The sequence below is a fragment of the Heteronotia binoei genome, chromosome 17, assembly GCF_032191835.1.
Source record: "Heteronotia binoei isolate CCM8104 ecotype False Entrance Well chromosome 17, APGP_CSIRO_Hbin_v1, whole genome shotgun sequence".
Classification (NCBI taxonomy): domain Eukaryota; kingdom Metazoa; phylum Chordata; class Lepidosauria; order Squamata; family Gekkonidae; genus Heteronotia; species Heteronotia binoei.
In genome coordinates this window covers 13,632,119-13,657,349 of record NC_083239.1, presented here as the reverse complement: position 1 = coordinate 13,657,349, position 25,231 = coordinate 13,632,119, and the positions used below count along the sequence as shown (strand labels likewise).

The following is a 25,231-nucleotide window of genomic DNA, read 5'->3' as shown; positions in this document are numbered from 1 at the left end:
AATTTCCAGAGAAACTGTTGCCCGATTCCTTCAGTATACTAAGGCACAGCGGGCCTTATTCTGCAGTGGTTTAAGGCAGCGCAGAGGACCCTGGCAGGACTCACCATAGAAGGAGGAATGGATGGCAGCCAAGCTGGCAGAACAGTGGAGAAGGGCAGCAATAGGCAGCAGCTGGCGCTCAGCCACTCAGTCAGATCTGCTCCTTTATGTATTCTGCTTCTCTGCCTCAGATAAGCAGCCTTTGGTTTTTACCACATGCTCAGATCTCCTACCCAAAGATTCCTAAGGGGGGAGGATTATGCAGGGCACATTCACACACTGATGTTACCAACTCGTTCTCAGGCTTGAGTGGCCTTGATCGTAGTAGACTCCGACTCCCTTCTGTGAGCTGAGCCTGAGAAGGCGCAGATAAGACTTCCACATCTTTCCAAAGGCAGCACCACACACTGAGAAGTAAGCCAACTGAACCCCAACCCATGGCATATCCCCAGGTGTTGCAGCAAATCTGGGGCCCAGACCATCATGAATGATGCTTGCTCCTTCTGTCCTACTCTGAAGTGACCTCTGGCAGACAGTGGATGTCAGTGGTATTAGCTAAGGAAGCAGGAGGGTTTGTATGAGGCTTGCAGCTACTATGATTTCTGCATCTTCATATTTATATGGTACCCATGCACATTTTTATGCTAGAGAGAAAGTTTGCCTAGAAAGTCTGCCAGTTCACAATCAAAGTGCAGAAAAAAGAAAGATGCACAGTTAAACTGCACTTCAGTGAAGAAGACAAAAAGAAGTTAATCAAATAAAATAGCTTACAGCCGTTATGGAGGGCTTCTTCCCATCTCCTGCTGGTGGATGGGTTACGTCTGCTCCAAGGAATATAACTGGCTGCTGAAAGACGGCAGAGCTGCGGGCGCAAAAGAGACATAGAGAGAAGGAAGTTAACCAAGTATAAACAAAGACTGGGAGGAGAGACTGTAGGAGGAGAGTTACCACTATAACTATCATATCCTCTTTAAAGAATTTTTTTTTGAGGAGGGGAATACCTCTATCTGTAAAAGTGACAGCAATTGATAAAACTAACCAGAGGCTACATATGTTCTTTCTCCACCTCCCTCCTCATTCTAGTTCAGCCCCAAGGATTATTGGGATAGTGTATTCAGAACAAGCTCTCAAGGGACTATTCTATCACTGCAAAGAATGAGGGCAATATATTGCAGGAGTAGCAATTGTGGTGAGAAGAGAACAGTACTAGCAACTGGAAGGGAAGAAGTACTTAGAACTGGGACTGTACAAGCCCTCCTCTCACCCATTCTAGCCACAAATGCTTGCTTAAGCCTTTATAATCATGACTGTTTGCCTTTATGCTTTTACAAGTACAAGGTACAGGCCCGTAGCCATGATTTTTTTAATCCTCAGGGGCCCCAGGGGGGCTGCCAGTAGGAAAACTTGTCTCCGCCAGCAGCAAGGAGGCTGTACAGTTGCCACCCCCTCTGCTTGCTGGGTCTTCTGAAGACACAGCCAAGAGGAGGGAGAGTCTGCATCTTGTTGCCTGCTGACTTTGAGTCTTCCAGCTGCTTGCTAGCAATAAGAAGACTCAGCGGCCAGCAACAAGGAGGCCAGGCAGATGGTGATCACCACCCCCTTTTCCTTGTTGGGTCTTCAGAACACCTGGTGAGGGGAGGGAGGCAATGAGCCAGCTTCACTGTCAGCTGGGCAATTCTTGTCCCTGCTTGCTAGCAGGAAGACTTGGCAGCCAGCAATAGAGGCCACATGGCTACCCACTCTCCTCCCCTGCCAGCCAACTGAGCAGAGAGGGGGGTTTAAACTTTAAATCCTCTCTCTGGAATCACACTGCAGCAGCATCACAATTTGCCCATTGCAGCAGGCTGCGGATAGGGGCACCCCTAATTTGAGAGGGGGCATCACCCCTTATGCCCTGCTGCTGGCTATGGCCCTGACAAGGTATGCGATTAGATGCCAGTTTTGATATCTCAATTTTTTTATCTTCTAAACAAGTTTTAAAAGGTCACATTGAAGGCTGATGGTCTATGCTATATGACATTTCAATAGTCAAAGATGAGCTGCTCATGACAACCATTGCTCTGGCCAGTATCGCACTCCAAAAACCGATGCTTTATGAATGAACGATAGTACTTAACAGGTGCAATGCATTCATGGGCACAGAATGCAGATCTCGGGACACCAGTTCTCTTTTCTCGAAAGGTACAACATGTGCTTCCCTGTCATACAGTGCAACAGTAGTTCCTGCATCGATCAGGGTCACAGATTCACACTTTGTTTTAAGTTGAAAAATATCAGGGACATGAAGGATGCCAGTTCTGAATGGCATGCTTACCGCTGATGGGGCACCAGGATGTTGTTGATTCCTCCAAGCTTGACGTTGATCTTGAGGCAGAGGTTGGAGAGTGTCTGTGGCGAAGTCTTCACTACGTTCTTGACCTGCACGCACTGCGTAGCCATTCCCAGGAGTGTATCACCCACACGCTTCACCTCCGCTGGGGATGGAACAGCAGAATGTTATAGCAGGCAAGCTTCTGGAAACTGTGTTTCAGAACACAATTTGAAATTGCATTCAGTTGGCTAAATAAGTGTTTAAAGAAGGGCTGGAGTCAATTTAAATCATGCAAAAAAATGCTCAAGTCCTTCCTCCTGAGGTCCATCACTTAAGTGAAGAGTTCAGTGGGATCCACATTCTTCCACTTCCTCATAGAGGGGGGGAAGTGTCCTGGATACAGCAAATTAGCTTGTCAAGGCACAGGAACCTAGCCCTATTATTGTTACTACCACTATAGTAATAATAAAGGCAGATTACAAGTATGATTTAAAAATCCTTTTCAGTCAATCACTGAGCAGATTCAAACTCTTATCATACCTTGTAATCAACCAGCAAAAATTCCTAGTAAAACAAAATAATCCAGTTAGGCTGGATTGTAGAATAAGTGTGTGTGTGGGGGGGGAAGCTAGAAACATATCAGTGTAGGAAAGAGTTCATTCCCATCCGGGTCCAGCCCAGCACCCCTGTACTTAGAATGAGACGGAGAGAGGGCTAGCTGGAACAGCTTGAATTTGTGCTCTCTGGAGGGGGGGGGGGGAATACACACAGATCTCCCTGATACACACAAATATCTCAGGCTTCATATAACCTTAATTCTCCTTCCTTCCCATCCTTCTCAACATCTCTCCTGCTAACGTACCATACACTGGTGTCTTCCCTGGGAGGATGACTATGATGAGCTGAAGCCCAGAATATGTGTTCTTAAGGTGCCGGAACATGGGCTCCACACTGTCTGCACCTTGCGCGTATTTGCAGAAGCAAGGCTGGCCCTGGATTGGCATCCCTGCATCCTTGGAGATCTTGCGCAGCTGGTCTGTAAAGTTCCTGTGCCAAGGGAAGGTGGAAAGTGGGCTCAAAAGGCCAACATGGGAAGAGGTACTTTTTGCATTACTAAGCAATAGCTAGGCATCCTTTTCCTTTGTAGGGGAAACTACTAGGTCCAAACTGAATCCAGGTTCTTAACCTCCTCCCCCGCTCCCCCCCCCCAGCCCCCCAAGAAGCAAGTGCTTCAAGCAGTCCATAACTAGCAGGGAAGCCATCATTCCCCAAGGATTTCCACCAGGCCATTTTCGCTCCTGAAAAAAATCTTCTCTGGAGCCTTAGAGGCAGTCAATTATTGCCGAGTCTCAAATTTATTGTTTCTGGGCAAGGTAATTGAGAGAACAGTAGCTGAGCAGCTACAGGATTTCCTGGAGGACACATAGACCTGTTCCATTCGAGCTTCTGCCCAAACCATCGGACAGAAACTGTGTTGGTCACCTTAGCAAATGACTTATGCAGGCAGCTGAACCAATATGTATTTGAAGAATATGAACATTTAATACCTGAAGAAGATCTGCTGCACTGCCATCACCAATATAGCACTTTTAATGTTATTACAATAGTTTTAAATGGTTTTAATATATGCCTTATTGGAGGGTCTCCAATAAGCAGATGACACCCAGCTATATCTCCTCTTGATTGGATAACGTCCCACAAGATCTGGCTACGGGCCTACAGGTCATGGTGGGCTGGCTAAGAAAGAGCAGGCTGGAGCTGAATCCACGAAAGATGGAGGTCCTGTGGGGGAAATGGGACTGGAGCTTAGTTTACCAGTCCTTGATGGGGCACCATTAATACGAGAGCCTGGGTGTGACATGGGAGGCTCAAGTTACGCACATTGCCACGGTGGCGTTTTTTCATCTTCGCTAACCTCAGCAATTGGCCCCCCTCCTGTGCCGTTTGGACCTAGCCACAGCGATCCATGCGACTGTCACCTCCATACAGACTACCGTAACTGCCTCTATGCTGGCCCACCCTTGAGACTGACCTGGAAACTCCGATGGGTCCAGAATGCAGCAGCATGAATCCTAGCAGGAATGCCACGGACGGCCCATACACAACCAGTGCTGCGCCAGCTACACTGGCTTCTGTTTGAGTCAGATTCAAAGCATTGTTTTTGACCTCTAAGGCCTTGAGCAGTCTGTGGGACCATCCCCTCCGTTATCTCACTGGTAGAGCATTATCCTCTGCCGGCAGCAATTTGCTGGTGATCCTCAGCCCTAAAGAGGTCCGGCTGTCCTCAACAAGGGCCAGAGCTTTCTCAATTTGAGAGCCAGTTTGGTGTAGTGGTTAAGTGTGCGGACTCTTATCTGGGAGAACCGGGTTTGATTCCCCACTCCTCCACTTGCACCTGCTGAGATGGCCTTGGGTCAGCCATAGCTCTCACAAGAGTTGTCCTTGAAAGGGCAGCTGCTGGGAGAGCCCTCTCCAGCCCCACCCACCTCACAGGGTGTCTGTTGTGGGGGAGGAAGGTAAAGGAGATTGTGAGCCGCTCTGAGACTCTTCGGAGTGGAGGGCGGGATATAAATCCAATATCATCTTCTTCTTCAATTCTGGCCCCAACTTGGTGGAACTCTCTGCCAGATGACATCTAGGCCCTATGGGATCTTATGCAATTCTGCAGGGCCTGTAAGGGAGAGATGTTCTACCAGGTTTTTGATTGAGGACAGCAATGGCTGGCACCTTTTCCTCTCCTCCCCCCCCCACCCCGATATGCTCCCATAAACTGGACAAAGAACAAATTCACCAGGATGCCATCGGTGTTTTAGAAATCTACCATTTTAATTTGTATTCAGTATATACTGAATATTCAGCAATTCTGTATATCGAATAAAAGTAGTAGTAGCAGCAGCAGCAGCAGATCTATTCGATATACAGATTTAAATAAAAATGGTAGATTTCTAAAACCCATAGCCAAAAAAGGTGGTGGTGGTAAAAGCTTGAATGTATTAAAAGTAGCAGTTGCTGGTATAGAGCATCTCCCCTGACTGGCTACTAGACAATATGCAAGGATTTGACACTCCTAGCCTTTTGGCAGTTCTTTAGAATTTCTTGCTTCAAGCCTACCACCTGCTCTTCTGCAGACCTGAAGCTTCCTCACCCCCAGACTAGTATGAATGAAATAGGGGTGAATGAAATAGGGGTTGGCATACAGCATGCTGCTGAACCCATAAACTGAATGAAATAGGGGTTGGCATACAGCATGCTGCTGAACCCATAAACTGAATGAAATAGGGGTTGGCATACAGCATGCTGCTGAACCCATAAACTGAGCTACATGTGCAGGGGGCGGGGCGCTGTAGAATGCCAAAGAAGACTTTCTTTCCCCTGTGCTGTGAAATCAAGTTTGGAAAGAAACACCTCATCCATTAGCTGAACAGCATCTATGCACTTCATACGTTTTGGAACCCTTGCAATAATTCTGGCCATAACTGAACAGGCAAATGCAGCTGTTTATCATAACAGTAAATCCAAAGAGAAGGGACATGCCTATCAGGGCACAAGCTATTCCCACAGCAGCACAATCAGCATTTCACAAGTTCCCACAAGAAATCTGGAATTATTTTCCAGTTGATTCCCTCAAATGAAACAAAGAAGTCTGAAATAAACAGGTACTTCTCAGGTTTTCTCAGGCATATTCAGATGTACCCACATTTCTATATTTCTCTACATCATTTGGCAAGTTGATTCCGGACAGGGCATGATATGGAATTCTAATCTGTCCTCTAAGAGCAGGACAATGTTTAAGTACAGAAGATGGCAACCAAGATGGTTAAAGGTTCAGAGCACCTTTCGAAGAGTCTGGAACTTTTTAGTTTAGAAAAGAGAATAGTAAGTGGTTTATAAAATTATACACAGGGTAGATGACAGAGAAAACTTTCTCTCCCAAAACTCTAGAACTTGAAAGGCATTCAATTAAGTTGATGGGCAGCAGATTCTGGGATAAGAATGAGTGATTAAAATGTGGAATTTGCTGCCAGATAATGCAAAGGCCACAAGTGTAGCCTTAAAAGGGAATTAGATTCATGGAGGATAGGTTTATCAGTGGCTGCTAGGCACAATGGCTAAAGGGAACATTCCCATTCACAGGCAGTGAATACCTGTGCCAGAAGGCAACATCAGGGGAAGGCCTCAGCCTCAATGCCCTACTACTACTGGCCCTCCAGGGAAATTGGTTGGCCACTAAGTGAGACTGGATGCTGAACTAGATGGGCTCCTGACCTGATCCACCAGGGCTCTTCTTACGTTCATAAGGCTCTGAGTAAAATTTTAAGCACATCTCAAATCTCCCGCCTCTCTACTAAAGCCTCTTCAAAAAGCCAAATTTGGTGACACAACATGGACTCTGCCCTCCACTACCATTATGATGTTGGCTAATACACAGGGGTTATTTTGTATACATTCAAAACAGCAGCAAAATTAACAAAGACAGCAGAGACAAGAACTCATAACAAGTCATCTCCCCCCTCCCCCAATCCAGCAGGATCTCAGCACCACCTTATTTTGATACAACCCACTCCAGTTCCCATCTCACTTACTTCAGCACTTCTTCCCTGCACTGTTTCTGAGGGGCAAAACAGGCGATGGCCCAGACTTTGATCTCAATGCCATTGTAAAACTGCTTCCCCCTCATATCCCAGACACCCTGGTTAGGTGTGGCGATAGCCCGGTTCTGTAGGGGGAAAAAAATAAGATTACACATCTACTTTCTTGAAGGAAAGCTTGGTCTGTCAAGATATGGTTCATCCAGCATCGACTTTTACAATGAGACCAACCCGCAGCCAATACCAAGTCACTTAAAGAGAAGGGGAGGGGTGTCAAGGAGGCCATCCTCCTCCCCAGAGGAGTTCATCCTAAGAGAAATCTACTCTTCTGGCACATTTCTTGATGTATTCTAGGCTGAAGGGAGTAAGAAGCACAACTGGATGACACCAGCTCACCAATAGTGAGGCTGGTGTGGGCCTGGCCCAAGTTATATAAGGCTTCCCCACCAATCCAAAGAGAGGACTTGAAACCAGTTAGGTTCCAGGAGATTTTCAAATGAACAGGGAAACAAGGCAGAAAAGGCTGTTTTCCAGGTCTTGTGTGTTTCCTGGACAGCTTTTGGTATCTGGAAGGGCCACAAGTTCTGGTTCAAATAAGCTGCCAACCATGCCATCTACTCTAAAGCAAAAAAAAGGGACTCAGTTTGCCAGCTGCCTTTCCCCAAATCATATGCTCAGGACATAATTAAGGTTCAGTATGTTCAGACAAAAGAAGAATAAGAGGGTCTGGAAAGCCATTAAATGTAATCACCACACACACGCCTATCTCAATTACATCGAACAAGCAAGCAGGTATGCATATGATGGCAGATAAATAAAAGGCAAAGAGAAACGGCACCTTATTGGTGGAACCAGCTGCCGGAGGAGGTGCGGGCCCTGCGGGACCTAGGGCAGTTCCGCAGGGCCTGTAAGACAGCCCTCTTCCGGCAGGCCTATAATACTGACTGACAAGGAAATCTTTTGGATGGAACGAAATGCATCTGTAGACCGCCGGTTTTATCTATCTTGTTTTTATTAATTTATGGTTTTAATTCTACTTGTAAGTGTTTTAAATTGTAGTATTAAATTATTATGTTGTAAGCCGCCCTGAGACACTTCGGTGTGAAGGGCGGGGTATAAATTCCAATATAAATAAATAAATAAATAAATAAACTTATTCAGGCATAACCTTTGAAGAAAGATTATTTCAGGAATCCAAACCTCATCATGGCCAAGACAAGCATCACAACACTGCTTTCTACAATCACTTCCCCCCAACTCACCCAGCCCCATGCCCACCACCACTTTGACAAGCCAAGACAACACAACATCCAGCTGGTTTCATTTCTGCTTACCCGACCTCCATACTGTAAGATGGGAGCTGGAAGGACTCTCCCTGTCACTTCGGTCATGTCATCCTTCACCTTTATGCCAAACTCCTGTATGTACGGGTCCAGGTTATAACTGGCATTCTTCATCTGAAAGACAGAGATTAAGTTACACCATACAGAACAAAGTGTGCTGGCAGGTATGTGAGCAGAAAACAAAACTGCCAGTAGAGGGGGAAAATATAGGTTATACAAGACATCACGTATCATTTAAGACAAGAGAGGGAAACTACCAGCCTAACATTGGCCAGTGGAGACTCCAAGGAGAGCCACTGGAAGATTATGGTGCTGGTTTTTGCCAAGGTATGTCAGGAAACTCCACTCATGAAGTCATGGGATTCTATCACCTCATCCAAGGTGTGCCCCTCAGTGATTCTGCAGGAAAGACAGATGAACTCAAGCAAGCATACTTCAGCTGTAGACCATCACTCCTCAAGGTCTTGAGAACACAGACATGCACACATCTTGTCTGGAACTGATTGCTCCTGACAGATGTAATACACAGGTCAGAAATCTATCGCTCCAAAGCCAAATGTGGTTTGGTATGTAGCCAAATACAGCCGTTCAAAAAAGAAAAATGCACTCTTTAAGGTAAGATCTACTGGCAGGGTAGGTGAGATGCTAGAACAACCTGTATGTGAAGGGAATGGTTGGCAAAGATGGCTTCATAGAGCTTTATGGAAGGGAAATAAAAGAGGTGAGCAGTTGCTATGAATCCAAGTGCAAACCATGCACAGATTTATGCCAATACATAAAGACAATTGTGCAGACTGCTCTTTGGTATATTTATGACTTATCCTGGGACTTCATATGCACCATTTCCTTGTAAAAAAACTCCCAACAATGAGTGTTTAACATGGCAAATGAAGTTCAGTGTCGTTAAGTGTAAGAGAATGCACACTGGAACAAAAAATGCTAACTTTAAATATGGGTTCTTAATTGTCTGAGACCATGACTGAAGGTAACAAGGTTGCACTTTCCTGTAACTGATGTTCATCGAGTGGTCTTCTGTGCAGGCACACATGGGACGGTGATTATGCAGGCCTGACGCAGAGATCTTTTTCTCTAAAAGCTCTTTAAAATGTTCAGAGCACTCTCCCTTCACAGGCCAGCTCCTTCCCACTTAGCTGACATGTGATGAGGCAAGGTGAGTGCTCCTTCTCTCAGTCCCTTCTCACTGCCATGGAAGAACTCAAGAGTGCAAGAATCCCACAGGGGGAAAGGAGGGAGAAGGATGTGAGCCTGCACAGAAGACCACTTGATGAACAATAGTTACAGTTAAGTGCAACCTTGTTTTCATCTTCCTGGCTTCTGTGCAGTCCCACATGGGAGAATAGCAATCTGACTTACCAGTAGGAGGTGAGAGTGGGATCTTCAGCAAAATAAGAACTGAAGAACCACTTTCCTCACAGCTGCATTCTGTCTGAAATCAAGATTAACTGCATAGTGTATTTCTCATTACTTTATCTCCTGTTCCGATAGTTAGACCTTTTCTGTCATCTTTCCTACTTCTATACAGTTCTTCCATCAAGGTATCATCCTTAAATATTCCAGAATATTTCTGTTGCTTCAACATAATGATATAAAACTGGAAAAATTTAGAGAACTAGAAATGAAATTAATTTGGAAATGGTATAGAACACCGGCTCAATTAGCATATCTGATTAAGGGATTGAGATCCAATTGTTGCCATTGCAAAAAGGAGAAAGGACATTATGTGCATTTATGGTGGGAGTGTTCAAAAGTGGCTGAATTCTGGCAGAAGATTTTGGGAAAGGTGCAAGAAGTGTGTAAAGTTAAAGTGAAACTTTCGGGAAAGGTGTTATTCATGGGAATATTGGGGAATTCTAAAGTGGATAAGCCTTTCCAAGAGATATTTAAGGCTATGATTTTGGCAGCCCAGGCTGTCATAGCATTTGGTTGGAAAGATGCCACAAAATTGACTTCGGATAAATGGAACAGTTATTTATACGAATGGATTCAGTCAGATATATTATCAATACTAAAACAAGGAAAGCAAGGAGAGGTAAAAAACAAGAGGGGCCAATAATGAAATAAGGCTCAGGCTCCAAAGGGTGTGCATGTGGTTGAAAATATAAATGAATTCTATAATGGTCAATTTGGGAGGGGTGGGAGGAGGGAGGTAATTGATGGATCTGTAATATGAATGTAAGATATTGTAAGAATGTAAGATGGAGAAATAACATGAGTTATATTACAAAATAAAAAAAATGTAAAAAAAATTAACTGCATAGTGCTTTATGAATGTTGATGAGGAGGACCAGGTGGCTGCCTTGCAGATGATGTCTAAGGGTTCATAGCTAAGGAAGACTACAGAAGAAAATTGAGACCTGACTGAGTAAGCCCTGAGATTGAGCAGGCAATCAATTCTGGAGGCAGAATATTACAACTGAATGGCTTTGACAACCCAGTGTGATATGGTTTGAGAGGAGGCTATCTGGCCCTTGTGGGGGACGGCAAAGCAAACCAGTAGGTTGTCCTTCTTCTACAATGATGCCATATGGTCTAAGTAAAGAAGTAGTTACCTACAAACATCTAATGTGGGTGTAGGTGTGTTTGCTCCTTGTCTGATGTGGGGAAGGGAAAAACACTGGCAGAACTATGTTGCAGGAAACATGAAAGGAGGACAAAACCTTCAGAGGAACTCCAGACCAGGGTGGAGAACAATCTTATCAGGATGAAACCTTGTAAAGGACAGGGAAGACCACAAAGCCCTGAGTTCTCCTACCCTTCAGTAGAAGGTGATTGCCAGGCTACATTATAAGAGAAGAAGGATACGTTGCGTGTAGCAAGGGGATCAAAGGGCTTGATCATCAATGCAGAGAGCACCAATGAAAGGTCCGCTGGGAAATGGGAGAGGGTGCCAGAGGGTGTAAATCAAATAAACTTTTTGGAATTTGGGGCTGGGCCCCCCCCCCCCTGAAAAATTTGCAATGGGGTCATGGAAGGCTGAAATGGATGATGGATGGACTTTGAGGTAACAGCAGCAAGTATTCAAAAATATAATGCAATCGGCAGGATTCAGGGTGGAGGTCTCAGGAAAATCTGGACCATTAAACAGCTTAAGATTTCCTTATTGAGGAGTACATAGAGGACAGTAACACCTGCACCACTCTACTGATTGTGTATGAACCAGGCCATTAGGTTCAAGGACTAGAGATTTTAGTACAAGAGAGGCCCTATATGGAGCAGGTCTGACACCGTGGGAAGAGTTAGAAAGCAGTGTTGGGAACCATACCCTTTTGGCCAGAACAGTGCATCAGAATGCAACTGGACTTGTCCTCCCAAATCTTGGTGAGGACTCTCCCTAGCAGGGGAATTAGGGGAAAGGCATAGAAGAATTCCTTGCCAAGCCAGTTGGAAGGCTTTCCCTAGGCGCTCTTCTCTCTCTCTTTGTCATGAGCCCTGACAAGGAGGAGCTGGAAGGGTTAACAGACCTGGAAGAGTTGCCAGCCAGTTCCTCAGTTCCAACAAACATCAGCTGGCCCATCAATCACTCTCCAGGCACCAGTGTCAGCTGTTGACGATCAATCTCCTCCAAGCTCTCCTCCTCCCATCTCAAGAGTTTGAAGCAGGCTCTGGAAAGAACTTTCAGAGCGAAGACATGAGGCACGCCGATGCTTTAGATCTCTCAGCCCTGAGTTCTAGCAGAGTCGCTGACACCCAGGGAGCAGACTGATTGAGACTCCCATATAGCTCCCACCAAGGATCCAGTAACCTTGTGGAAGCAACAAGTCTATTCTCTGGGTTGCATCCACGCTCCTTCCTAATTCCTGATCCTGACCTGCTTGATTTCCTTGGCACCCTGACCTTTTGGCTTTTGGACACTGACTTCTGATTCTGGTTTGTGATTCTGCATTGGTGACTTGGCTCCTGCTTGACTTCCTGGACTTTGACCTTGGACTGGCTTTGGACTCCTGCCTGCCTGCACCCTGACAACATGACACTCTCTCTCTTTAGAGTGTGTGTGTGTATTCTGTACAGTGTTCCCTCTAAGCTGAGTTAGCGTGAGCTAGCTCACAGATTTTTAGCCTCTAGCTCACAGATTTTCGTCTTAGCTCAGGAAGGATGATACCAGAGCACAATAATTTATGCAGTAGCTGCAACAGACTCAGCTCCATAGTGAATGGAACTGATGAAGGAGCATGGCATGACTGCGAGCTCGGTTTCATGAAAGGTGCTAGGCTGTTGTTCCCACTGAGTAGGCCAGTACATAGGCGGTGGGGGTGTACTGGAACCACTGCGGAGCTGGCAGTCCCCAGTGTTGTAGGGCCAAAGAGACCCCCAAAGACTTATGGCACCATTTAGCTGACAGAGCCTCAGCTCCAGGAAAAGACTGGGGGCGGGGGGGGGGCTGTTTGACCTCAATTACTTCATTGTTGGATGAAGGGGACAATGACAATCAGGAAGTCAGAGGGTGGCCCATAAATCCAATCTCTCTCTCTCTCTCTCTCATTTTGGTACAAGATGGATCAATTCCTTGTTGGGTGGAGGAGTGACGAGAAGTCTAATGCTTTGACTTCAGCTTCTTTTTTTGCAGTGATGGTTCCAAGTTGCTATGTGCCCCCATGGATTTCTTTGGACCCAACAGTGACAGTGCTGACCCTGAATGGGGTTACAGGCCTAGTAGTCTGGTTCTGATGACCAGCTTTGGTTCCCAAAGGGCAGCTTTCAGTCTGGAAAGCCAGCTCAAGTGAGCCTTTAGAGTCAACTACGGTACTTCCAAACAGAACAACAGAGTGGTTGTGGGCCTCACCCAGGCATAGAAGAGAACGGTCACGGTCATCTGACTGAGCCATTTTTAGGGCGCATTCAATGCACTTTTTGAAGAGAGCCATAATAAAGTCCTCCTTCAAATCCCTCCTTTTGCAGGAATGAAACAGAGTGAAGAGACAAAGGTAAGAAGGTGAATAGAGGAGGGGAAATTACAAAGAAAAACTTGTGAAAATCAGTGAAGACATCCAGTCTCCATGGTGGCAAAGAAAGGACTGGGGAAGGAGTGCTTGCCCTGCCCTGCCATGTGTCATCTGGGAAAGAAGGAGCCAGCCCATGGTGGGAGGGGGCTGAGCATTCCAGATTTTCTAGTGAGCTTTCAGAGAAAAAGATCTCCACAGCAGGCTTACACAAGCACGGTCCCATGTGTGCCTGAACTTGAGGTTAAGTAGACATGGGCACAGACCCAAAACAAACCATGGTTTGTGGTTCATTTTGAACCAATTCATTTGGTCATGCCATGCCCAAAACGGAAAATGAATCACCTGTTTTCCTTGGTGGTTCATTTGATTCATTTTTGCAGTTTGTTCACCAGACAGCCTAGCGCTGATTCAGTCACTTCCTAGGCAACACTGGGGGTGGTCTTTTGGGAGCCCGAAAAACACCCATAGCAGTTGTCCACAGCTTAATTGGCAGCTATGAGAGCCAACCATGAAGCTCCTATACTGTTCTATGGGAGCAGACACCATGACTCAGCAGCTTTCACTTTGCAACGCGAAGAGAGAAGAGAATGAAAGCTGAAGCTGAATGGTCACTGAATGAAACAGGAAGTTGGAACAAATGGTCGAATCTAGTAGACATTTATTATGTTCTTAATTCTGGAACCATGAGGAACCATTAGAGACTTTAAAAATGAAAGCTACATTTTTCACAACAGTACTACCGAACAACCCAAGGAAACAAGCTGCCCCACCCTGTACCTGCAGAATTCAACAAGTTCTCAATACAGCAGCATTTGTTCAGTGCCATAGAGCATTCAAAGAACTTCACATATATCATCAATGCTGTATTCCTTCTGACAACCGTGCATGGTCATTGCTGCAGGTTAGGGAGGCTAAAGAACAGGGCTGAAGGTCATTCAGCGAGTTAACAGAAATTCCAGCTAACTGAATTCCCATCATGTAGCCCTGTTCCCTGACACATAGCCGCTACATTCCATTAGCTCCTCAGCCCACCTGCCAAAAACCAGCCCTACAAAGTTTCCAATTCACAGTTCCTGCTTCCCTCCCACAACAACAGATGGATGAGAGAAACGTACCAGCCGGCTGATTTCCTCTTGTCTATCCGGGGCCGACCTTGCAGTTGCTTTTATCATGGTAGAGGTCTGATTGTCTGTTAGTTTCTTGATGCAACGTTGGCCAGCCACGATGTTACACACCTGGCAAAGCATGCAACACAGGTAATTCAAATATTCTGTCTTGTGCTTCAGTTCAATATAGCCCTATCCCCAAAAAGTATTATAATAATGAAACTGTCACAAACATACCCCCTTAAAACTGATCAGTAACTGCAGTTAGTAACATCAACAATAAAAAGCTAGAGACCTTTGATCAAAAGCCCATCCAGACTACTTGAGGATGCTGTAACCCACACACCTGATGGCCGAGGCAAAAAAACCCCTGAACCATCTACAGCAGGGGCCCCAACCTTTTTGAGTTAGTAGGCACCTCTGGAAATCTGACACAGGGTGTGGGCACAATCACGGAATGGTTGTCACAGGAGGTGGAGCCGAACAAAATGTTAGGGGGGTTATGCATAACTGACTGTTGCTCTTCAGTATTTCCAGCAGGAGCTCTGTTTAACAGGATTCCTTTTAAAATGAACATACTGCTTTACATACACAAATAATAGATATTGATCTAGCTAAGAAGCACTCATCTGTCAGTATCTGTCAGATTCCCAGTAGCCAATCAGAAGGTCTGCTGACCTCACCCACTTTCTAAAAACACTTGGTCGGCATCACGTTAGGGATCCCTTGTCTATGGGATAAAGGTTTTCAGAAAACAGCTGCAACAGGTGTGTGTACACACACACACGTGATGCAACGGGAAGAGCAAAATTCTACCAAGCATCCCCTGTTCCCAGAAGGTGCCTTCACCTCCAGAGGTAAGTACGTGTGCTTCTGCTCCTGGCCAACCTGAAGACACGGCAGGTGGGGGTACTTGAGCTGCAGGTTGTATTTCTGCTTGAAGTATTGTGCTACTGTGCACTCCACAGTCTGGCCACTCTCCAACTGCAGGGGGAACCTATGCAAGAGGAAATAGTGGCTGCTAAGTGATGGCTATACTCTCACTGGGAAGAGCACAGACTACAATCATTACAAAACTATGGGGTGGGTGCCCCAGTGTGCTGCAAGAAATTACAGAGTTAAAAGGCTTCTAGGATCCCAAAGCATTCCCCCCTAGAAGAAACTGCCTACTACAACCCTGTGAAATTCATTTTATAAAATTCATATCCTGTCTTCATAAGGGCAACCAAGGCAGCTAACAAATTAAAAACATACATAAAATAATCACATCTTTAAAACCAACAAATACCATACCATTAAAATGACTAAAGGCCAGAGCCAAAATGTATACAAAAACATAAAAGCAACAATTAAAATATTTACTGCTCCAACTTCATTTCCTTCCACTCTGCCTACGCTGGAAGCCAGTTGGAGTATCAAATCATTCCTTGTGAACAATCAGCCAACTGAATTGTAGCGGAGATATTCAGCAGAGATCGACTGCTGTTCCTCTGCATGAATTACTGCTCCAGGCCCATGTCCTTCCAAATCGAGGGCTAAGTCCAGAAGCAGAAACCCAAGAGACAAAATTCTCCAAAGATGGGTAGTATTTTCTCTTACAGACTAGTTTTAAAAGTAATTGGGGGGTATGGCATGTTCTTCTAATTTAATACAGAAGATGATATACGACTCACCCACTACTATCTAATGTCTTCTTTAGTGACTGTACACTTGATTAGCAGCTGAATGAGTGAATCTAGTCCACAGAAAAACACTGGATTTCAGGTAATATGCATCAACTGAGCTCTTAATTTGCACATTTGCCATCAAGTGATAAGGTCATGTGTAAGCCAGCCCAAGCAGCCTGGGACAGAAGGGAGGTCAGTTCAGATATATGTAGGGGAACACAAAGGGTAAACATTGTAGAGGGGTACCAGTGTCCTTCATAACTGCCTGTTCAATAGGAAATCTTTGTAATTAAACCAGTTTCATTGTAGCATAGTGCCCTCCTCCCAGGACAATGTGCAAAATAGTGTGCAATAGCCTAAGTGAAATATGAGGCTCCATTGACTTTCCATGCCATCAGATATACAGAACTGTTTCTCCACTCCACTTTTCATAGCTCAGAAAAGCAACCAATCACTAGGCACCAATACTCTCCCTGCCCCAAAAGGGCCTTCTCTCCTAGTCCCACTGCCCATCTTACGTTTGATGACTAGCTGGCCGCCGAGTAACATTACACACTCGGTATTTCCTCTTCATCTGTCCACAGTGAGTTACCTCCACTTTTAAACCTAGGAGCAGACACACATTTTAGTCATCAAAAGATGCTCTGTGTTGGCTTCTTTCCATTAATCTTCATGATTATTAAACTACAGAGTTGCCAATCAAAAATGGTAAAATGGAGAACATGTAGCAGATACAAACTATTTGTTTGCTGACCAATAATTTAGAAATTGCCAATGTATCCTGAAGTCAACTATCAAACTTCTCCACTCCTCCCCAAGCATCCCTGCAAAAATCAGAGCAGTTTCCTGTAACGTTACAAAGAATTCCCCCACTCTCCCACCGCCCCTTTCCTTCCCCCCACCCCAATGCTACAGACATCACTATGAGCTGGGCTGTGTGCATACCAAGGAAATAGAATCTGTAGTCACTGAATCCTCTCTACATTTTTTTAAAATGCAGAAAGAAAATGTGTGCAAGGAGATCCCAAAGAGTAAGCATTGCACACCTCTATACACCTCTGCTATGGGAGTCGCATGTAGTTCTGCCTTCAGAATGGGATTCTAAAAGTTCTAACTTTGAGCTAGGATATGTGAGTCAATGTCTCAGCTGCTAACTGGAGGGGAAGGGGGTTACATGAGGTGGGGTCTGGGAGAGGCTCAAGAAGAAGAGGTAAAGTGGTCTCTCAGTGTGAGAGCCAGGAGCTAGGAAGCATTGCAGCAGAGTTTTATTGAGCATGGAATCTAAGTTCTGTTGAAACACAGCCCCCTTCCTGTGACAGCCATAGCTAAATATTGGGGTGCTCACTCCATCCCCAGGTTTAAATGGTCAGGTGAAAATGGAAGTCACAGTTCTACAAAGCTCCATTTTGATATGAGCCCTGATACATCCTACCCTCCAGATATACCCGTGGTGGCAATGCCCACTACCCTATCCTAGGCTTGAGTTTAGCCTACACACACGCACTCTCTCAGTTCAACACAGGCCACTTTGCCATACTATCTCTGCATCCATAGTATGGACTGGAAATAGGTTTGCTTCCTTTAAATGAAAAACAGGTTCCTATAATATTGAACAGAATGCCTGATTCCATATTGCATGCCAGAAATGGTGAGACCAAGGAAGTATATTGTGCAAGTCATGGATAGGTGCATCCACCATTCCTCTCATGGCCTCTCAACCGTTCTCCCATATTCTGCCCTTCACCAATTCTGTGCTAGTTACAAGCCTCCTTTGCACAAAAGGCCTTGCGCAACACCCTCCTTCCCAGGACAATCTGCTAACAAAACCCCCGTTTACCTTTGATCTCCTTAGTGAAGCGCACTCTCTGGGAGTCGGTCAAGGGCTTTGGCTGCTCATCGATGTTCCGGATATCCAGCACCTCACACATGAACTCGATTACAGGCTGAGCCTTGTAGAATGCCGTTGCAGATACTGTTGGAGGGCAAGCAGACAGATGGCTCATCAACCAGAGGAGCAAAAGAAACACCAGCATTGACACCAAGAGGAAAAAGTGGGCAGGAAGGAGGTCCCCACCTTATCTCTAGAACACATCTTTGTAACATGTCCAAAATCCTGCAAACAAGCTGCCATCAGTTACAACCTTTGAAACCCCTGTGATAGGATGGTTGAAAATTCCCCCTTTTACAGTAAGTGGCTTCATAAGACTTAACAAACTTTGTCCTGCTGCTACATTAGCAAGCCGCTGAAGGATCTTCAGGTTTGCTGGAGTAATCCCTGCTTTATCTCTGGTATATTCTTATGGTTTCTCCACAGCAGCAAATCATGTTCAAATTAGTAAATTATGATTTGGTCGGCGCAGAGTTTCAGATTAGAAAAGAATCACAGCTTGTAATCCACGTACAGATGGAAATAATGCCTGCCACAAACCTGGAAATAAAAAGTTCTCTGCCCAAGAGAGACTGTGCAGCAGGGACCATATAAGAAAGCCAATAATATTCCCCATCCTGGTTTGCCACTATGATTGAACCAAGGCACTACATACAAGAGTCCTAAAGTCAAAGGCTGTCCATCCCTGGATCAGACCCCAAAAGGAGATCTGGGAACCAATTTGGAACAGCAAGTTTCTACTCTGTACTGCTAGATAAACAATACCAGCATACAAACTAAAATCTGACTTGTCATAGACTCTAGCAAATCAAGTTTCTTCTGACCTCTGGCAACAGACCTTAGGTCCTGTTGGCCATAGAGGGTCTCCCCCACTCCAGCCATGGGTCCTCTATTCAAGTAATCTGAATATTTCGCCACGTCAGGTTGGATCTCCAGTCAGTTTTCTTGCTCAGACTTGCCCAATTCCCTTCCTTACAACAATTCCCATCCCACATACCGTTTGGATAGATAACCAGCCCAGCCTTTCTTGGTAGTCAGATAGGATCCATCCCTTTTCACCAAAACTAGCTGGAGCCAGCCCGCTGTATATTTAAAAACAGACACACAAACCTAACAGCAGTATCACAACTCTGTTCAAAGCCCAGGTACCTGTTGGTAAGTCACTGTAGTGTCACTGTTGAGAGTGTTAAGACTTCAAACCTGGAAAATCGGGGGGCACCCTACTTTTATCATCCAACTCCTCTGAGCAAAGTTTTAAGCCTTCCTTCAGTCTAAGGAGTATTCCTAAGGAGTGTTCCTATTTTGACTTCACTGAAATATGAGTTCAAATCCTTGCTTGCCATGAAATTTACCGGATGGCCATGGTCCAGTCCCACCAGTGTAAACTAACTCACAGGGTAGATTCAAGGATGAAAGAAGGGAGAACCATGGAGGACGGGAGAACCAATGCCCTGAGTTCCTTGTAGGAAGAGGTGGATGGAAATGCACTAAACAAATTTCAGCACTAGCCAGTGCCTTTGGAATGCTCACAGAGCAAGCCACCTAAAGGCAACTGCTCTCCCCTATTCAGAGATATATCACACTTGAACACGGAGGCCCCATTTTGTTACCATGATGCACAGCTGCTGGCAGACCTATACTCTGTGATTTGGTAGCAAGAAGGATCTGTAAGCCTTAAGTTACCATCAATGTTCAGCATCATCTTCCACATGGCAGGTCTGACAGACTGGTGGAATCCAAACCAGACTTCCCTTCCGCCTCCCAGTGGGTGATAGTATCCTTCAGGGGGAGAGAAAAAAGAACGACCCACTGGGGTATACCTAGGGGAGCCAGAGGAAATTAGAAACACATTAATCCACTGCAAAGGTCAGTAAATTAATACCCAAAATCTAGAGCCAGGCCAAAACAAACAAACAAACAACCCACTCAGCAAGTTGTCTAGGCCTTAAAACTTCTCATTACTATGGGAGTTTGTTATTGCCCATCAAATCAAAAGATAGAGGATGATTATAATATAATGGAAGGATTAAAGATAGCGGCTAAACGTAAAAACTGTGTTGTAATAGGTGATTTTAACTACCCGCAGATTGATTGGGTCAATATGTGTTCTGGTTGAGAGAAAGAGATTGCGTTTCTAGATGCTCTCAATGACTGTGCTATGGAGCAGATGGTCTCTGAACCTACCAGGGGTGCGGCGATCCTGGATTTGGTCCTAAGTAATGCCCAAGACTTGGTGAGAGATGTAAAAGTGATTGCACCACTTGGGAGCAGTGACCATAACGTTATTGATTTCACAGTTGGAATAAATAGAGAGTTGCCCCAAAAGACCAGCACAACCACGTTTAACTTTAAAAGGGGTAAATTCTCTGAGATGAGGAGGCATGTGAAGAGGAAACTGAAAGGAAAGGAATATACAGTCAAAACCCTTGGGGAAGCTTGGAGGCTATTTAAAACTACAATCCTAGAAGCTCAGATAAAATATATACCACAAGTTAGGAAAGGCACAAACAGGTATAAGAAAAGGTCTGCATGGTTAACAAACAAAGTAATGAAAGCTGTAAAAGGTAAGAAGGACTCCTTTAAGCGGTGGAAAGCTAGTCCAAGTGAGATTAATAAAAGGGAACACAGGCTGTGGCAAATCAAATGCAAGACTGTGATCAGGCAGGCAAAAAGGGACTATGAGGAGCATATTGCAAAAAACATAAAGACCAACAATAAAAATTTCTTCAAGTATATTAGAAGCAGGAAACCAGCCAGGGAGGCAGTGGGGCCCTTGGATGACCAAGGGGTAAAAGGATTACTGAAGGAGGATAGCGAAATGGCTAAGAAGCTGAATGCATTTTTTTCCTCTGTCTTCATTGTGGAAGACGAGAAATGTTTGCCTGCTCCAGAACCACTAATTTTGGAAGGGGTGTTGAACGACCTGAGTCAGATTGAGGTGATAAGAGAGGAGGTCCTACAACTGATAGACGAATTAAAAACTAATAAGTCACCAGGTCTGGATGGCATACATCCAAGAGTTCTGAAAGAACTCAAAGCTGAACTTGTGGATCTTCTGACAAAAATATGTAATCTTTCATTGATATCTGCCTCCGTTCCTGAGGACTGGAAGGTAGCAAATGTCACCCCCATCTTTAAAAAGGGTTCCAGAGGAGATCCGGGAAATTACAGGACAGTCAGTCTGACTTCAATACCGGGAAAGTTGGTAGAAACCGTTATCAAGGACAGAATGAGTAGACACATTGATGAACACGGGTTATTGAGGAAGACTCGGCATGGGTTCTGTAAGGGAAGATCTTGCCTCACTAACCTGTTACATTTCTTTGAGGGGGTGAACAAATATGTGGACAAAGGAAACCCAATAGATGTCGTTTACCTTGACTTCCAGAAAGCTTTTGATAAAGTTTCTCATCAAAGGCTCCTTAGAAAGCTCGAGAGTCATGGAGTAAAAGGACAGGTCCTATCGTGGATCAAAAACTGGCTAATTAATAGAAGCAGAGAGTGAGTATAAATGGGCAGTCTTCGCAGTGGAGGACGGTAAGCAGTGGGGTGACGCAGGGATCAGTACGAGTCCCATGCTCTTTAACTTGTTCATAAATGATTTGGAGATGGGAGTGAGCAGTGAAGTGGCCAAGTTTGCAGATGACACTAAATTGTTCAGGGTGGTGAGAACCAGAGAGGATTGTGAGGCACTCAAAAGGGATCTGTTGAGGCTGGGTGAGTGGGCGTCAACGTGGCAGATGAGGTTCAATGTGGCCAAGTGCAAAGTAATGCACATTGGGGCCAAGAATCCCAGCAACAAATACAAGTTGATGGGGTGTGAACTGGCAGAGACTGACCAAGAGAGAGATCTTGGAGTCGTGGTAGATAACTCACTGAAAATGTCAAGACGGTGTGCAATTGCAATAAAAAAGGCCAAGCCATGCTGGGAATTATTAGGAAGGGAATTGAAAACAAATCAGCCAGTATCATAATGTATAAATCGATGGTGCTGTCTCATTTGGAATACTGTGTGCAATTCTGGTCACCGCACCTCAAAAAGGATATTATAGCATTGGAAAAGGTCTAGAAAAGGGCAACCAGAATGATTAAAGGGTTGGAACACGTTCCCTATGAAGAAAGGTTAAAACGCTTGGGGCTCTTTAGCTTGGAGAAACATCGACTGCGGGGTGACATGATAGAGGTTTACAAGATTATGCATGGGATGGAGAAAGTAGAGAAAGAAGTACTTTTCTCCCTTTCTCACAATGCAAGAACTCGTGGGCATTCGATGAAATTGCTGAGCAGTCGGGTTAAAACAGATAAAAGGAAGTACTTCTTCATGCAAAGGGTGATTAACATGTGGAATTCACTGCCACAGGAGGTGGTGGCGGCTACAAGCATAGACAGCTTCAAGAGGGGGTTTAAACAAGAATTAGACCCGAAATTGGTAAAGATAAAGATGGAAGGTATATAGCGGTAGAAATTACTTTGAATGCCAAAAAAACATTGTTGTTGGGACTTCATGCTCCAAATGGTGCTAAAGACATTTTCTTTAAAAACATTAAACAACATCTTGATGAAATGACCTATGAGCAAATTTTATTGATGGGGGACTTTAACGGAACAATTCAGAACACGATAGATAGATCTGGGAAGAAAAAAAATGATAAAGAAGGGAAATTGCCAAAGTCTTTTTTTGAATTGGTTAAACAGGAGAGTTTGGAAGATATATGGAGGAAGTTTAATCCTGAAGTACGGGACTATACCTTCTTTTCAGCTAGACATAGCTCTTTCTCTAGAATTGACATGTTGTGGGGTACTAAAGATTTGGTACTTATAACAAAGAAAATAGAGTTATTACCTAAAATAGGAGCTGATCATAACCCAATAATGTGGATTACAAAACTGTCGAAAAAGTCAAGAAGCTGGAGATTAAATGAAGATTTACTACAAAATAAAGAAATAGTGACATCTCTAGAAAATGAAACCAAAGCGTACTTCCAAGTAAATGACAGAGAAGATATAGAATTTCAGACGGCAGTAATGAGAGGATTACTAATACCATTGGAATAATAAAGACAAGAGAGCAAAAGATAAACAGATGTTGGCCATTCAAAATGAAATTAAGAAAAAAGAAGGTGAATTAAGGAAAAGGCCAGGGAAAAAGAAAATAAGGGAGATTACAATATTGCAAGCCCAAATAAGACATCTGTTAAATAAAGAATTGGAATGGAATTTGAAGAAATTAAAACAGAAATCTTTCGAGGGAGCGAATAAACCTGGAAAATATTTGGCCTGGCAATTGAAGAAAAAGAGAGAAAGTAAAATTATTAATAAAATTGTGGCTGATGGAAGAGAGATGGTAGATCAAGAAGGAATAAAGAGAGAATTTTTAAAATATTATGCTAAACTATTCAAAGGTGTTAAAGTAAAGAAGGAAAAGATGGAAGCATATTTGCAGAAGATTAAAATAGCACCCTTAACTGATTATATGGAAAAAGTTTTGAATGATCCAATTGAAAAAATAGAAATTGAAGTAGCAATTAATGCAATGAAAATTGGAAAGGCACCTGGACCAGATGGATTTACGGCAAAATTTTTAAAAACATTTAAAGAAGAATTAATACCGAAACTTCAAAAATTAATGAATGTGATAAGAATGAATGGGAAAATACCAAATGCATGGAAGGAAGCAGTAATTTTGTTGATTCCAAAGGAAGATAGAGATGACACTAATGTAAAGAATTATAGACCAATCTCATTATTAAACAGTGATTATAAGATATACACAAGAATCTTAGCAGACAGCTTAAACAATATCTAATAAACTTTATAAAGGAAGACCAAGGGGGTTTTCTCCCTAAAAGGCAAATAAGAGACAATATTAGAACTATTGTAGAATACTATGAAAGACATCCAGAGAAGCAAGTTGCATTATTCTTTGCGGATGCAGAGAAAGCTTTTGATAATTTGAATTGGGACTTTATGTTTGCAGTAATGGAGAAAATAAAGTTGGGGGAAAACTTTATAAGAATGATAAAAGCAATTTATACTGAACAACGTGCAAGGTTATGTATAAATGCAGATCTTACAGAAGAAATAACCATCAGCAAAGGTACAAGGCAAGGTTGCCGCTTTCACAATTGTTGTTTATAATGACTCTTGAAATCTTATTGCTGCAAATACAAGATGATGAAGAAATTGAAGGAACGAGAATTAAAGGATTTTCCTATAAATATAGAGCATTTGCAGATGATATAATGTTTATAAATGAAAATCCTATACAAGTAACACCTTTGTTGTTAGCCAAAATACAAGATTTTGGAGAATTGGCGGGACTTTATGTTAATAAAGAAAAGTCAAAAATTTTGTGTAAAAATATGCAAGTAAGTAAACAAAAGGAATTGCAGAGATTAATGGGATGTGAAGTTACCCCTAAAGTAAAATATTTGGGCGCGGAAATAACAATGAAGAATATTGATCTGTTTAAAAACAATTATGAAAACTTATGGCGTAAAATGGACGAACATATGATAAAATGGAACAAGCTTAATTTGTCATTGCTTGGTAGAATAGCTGCAATTAAGCTGAACATTTTGCCAAGAATAATGTATTTGTTTCAAACTATTCCGATTGTGAAAGACAGTAAACAATTTAATAAATGGGAAAGAAAGATTTCAGAATTTGTATGGGCCGGGAAAAAACCAAGGATTAAAATGAAAGTTTTAACAGATGCTAAAGAAAGAGGAGGATTTCAACTACCAGATTTAAGATTATATCATGAAGCAGTTTGTCTAGTGTGGATAAAAGATTGGGTGACGCTGTTGAATAAAAAACTTTTAACATTGGAAGGTCATGGAAATAAATTCAGCTGGCACGCTTATATGTACTATGGAAAGAAAAAGTTGGATGGTTTTTTTCCCTCACCATTATATAAGAAATAATCTACTAAATATTTGGATGAAGTACAAGAAATATGGCAATGAGAGAAAACCACTATGGATAGTGCCAGCAGAAGTAATAAGAATAACAGCTGAGACAGGAGAGGAAAAAGGGATGTCATATAATCAATTACTAAAAATACAACGCGGTAAAAGAGAATTGAAAACTGCTGAAGAGTTGAATAATAAATAATGATTGGTTTCAAGTGCAACAAATAGAAAGTTTGGTGGAAAGCGATGTTAAAACTGAAGGAATAAGACGAGAACAAACAGAAATGGGAAAAGTTCTGCTTGGAGATAATGAAAAATTAATTTCGAAAATCTATGTTACTTTTAAAATGGTCTAGGGAGGATGAAGTAGTGAAATCTCAAATGATTAAGTGGGCAATTAATGTAAATAAAGA

The 25,231-nt window shown here is 43.5% G+C and overlaps 1 protein-coding gene across 3 annotated transcripts in view; it reads right to left on the bottom strand.

The window, feature by feature from the left end:
- The window catches only part of LOC132586540 (protein argonaute-1), an 84,523-nt gene that overhangs the window by 18,427 nt on the left and 40,865 nt on the right, over positions 1-25,231 (bottom strand). For all 3 annotated transcript variants that reach the window (XM_060258666.1, XM_060258665.1, XM_060258669.1), the window contains 10 exons: positions 19,588-19,724; positions 17,854-17,988; positions 16,535-16,622; positions 15,199-15,346; positions 14,359-14,478; positions 8,274-8,396; positions 6,934-7,067; positions 3,213-3,397; positions 2,354-2,513; positions 811-901 (listed from right to left, as the gene is read on the bottom strand). In XM_060258666.1, the coding sequence (XP_060114649.1) occupies positions 811-901; positions 2,354-2,513; positions 3,213-3,397; positions 6,934-7,067; positions 8,274-8,396; positions 14,359-14,478; positions 15,199-15,346; positions 16,535-16,622; positions 17,854-17,988; positions 19,588-19,724 (1,321 nt within the window). The remainder of the gene's footprint in view (positions 1-810; positions 902-2,353; positions 2,514-3,212; positions 3,398-6,933; positions 7,068-8,273; positions 8,397-14,358; positions 14,479-15,198; positions 15,347-16,534; positions 16,623-17,853; positions 17,989-19,587; positions 19,725-25,231) is intronic.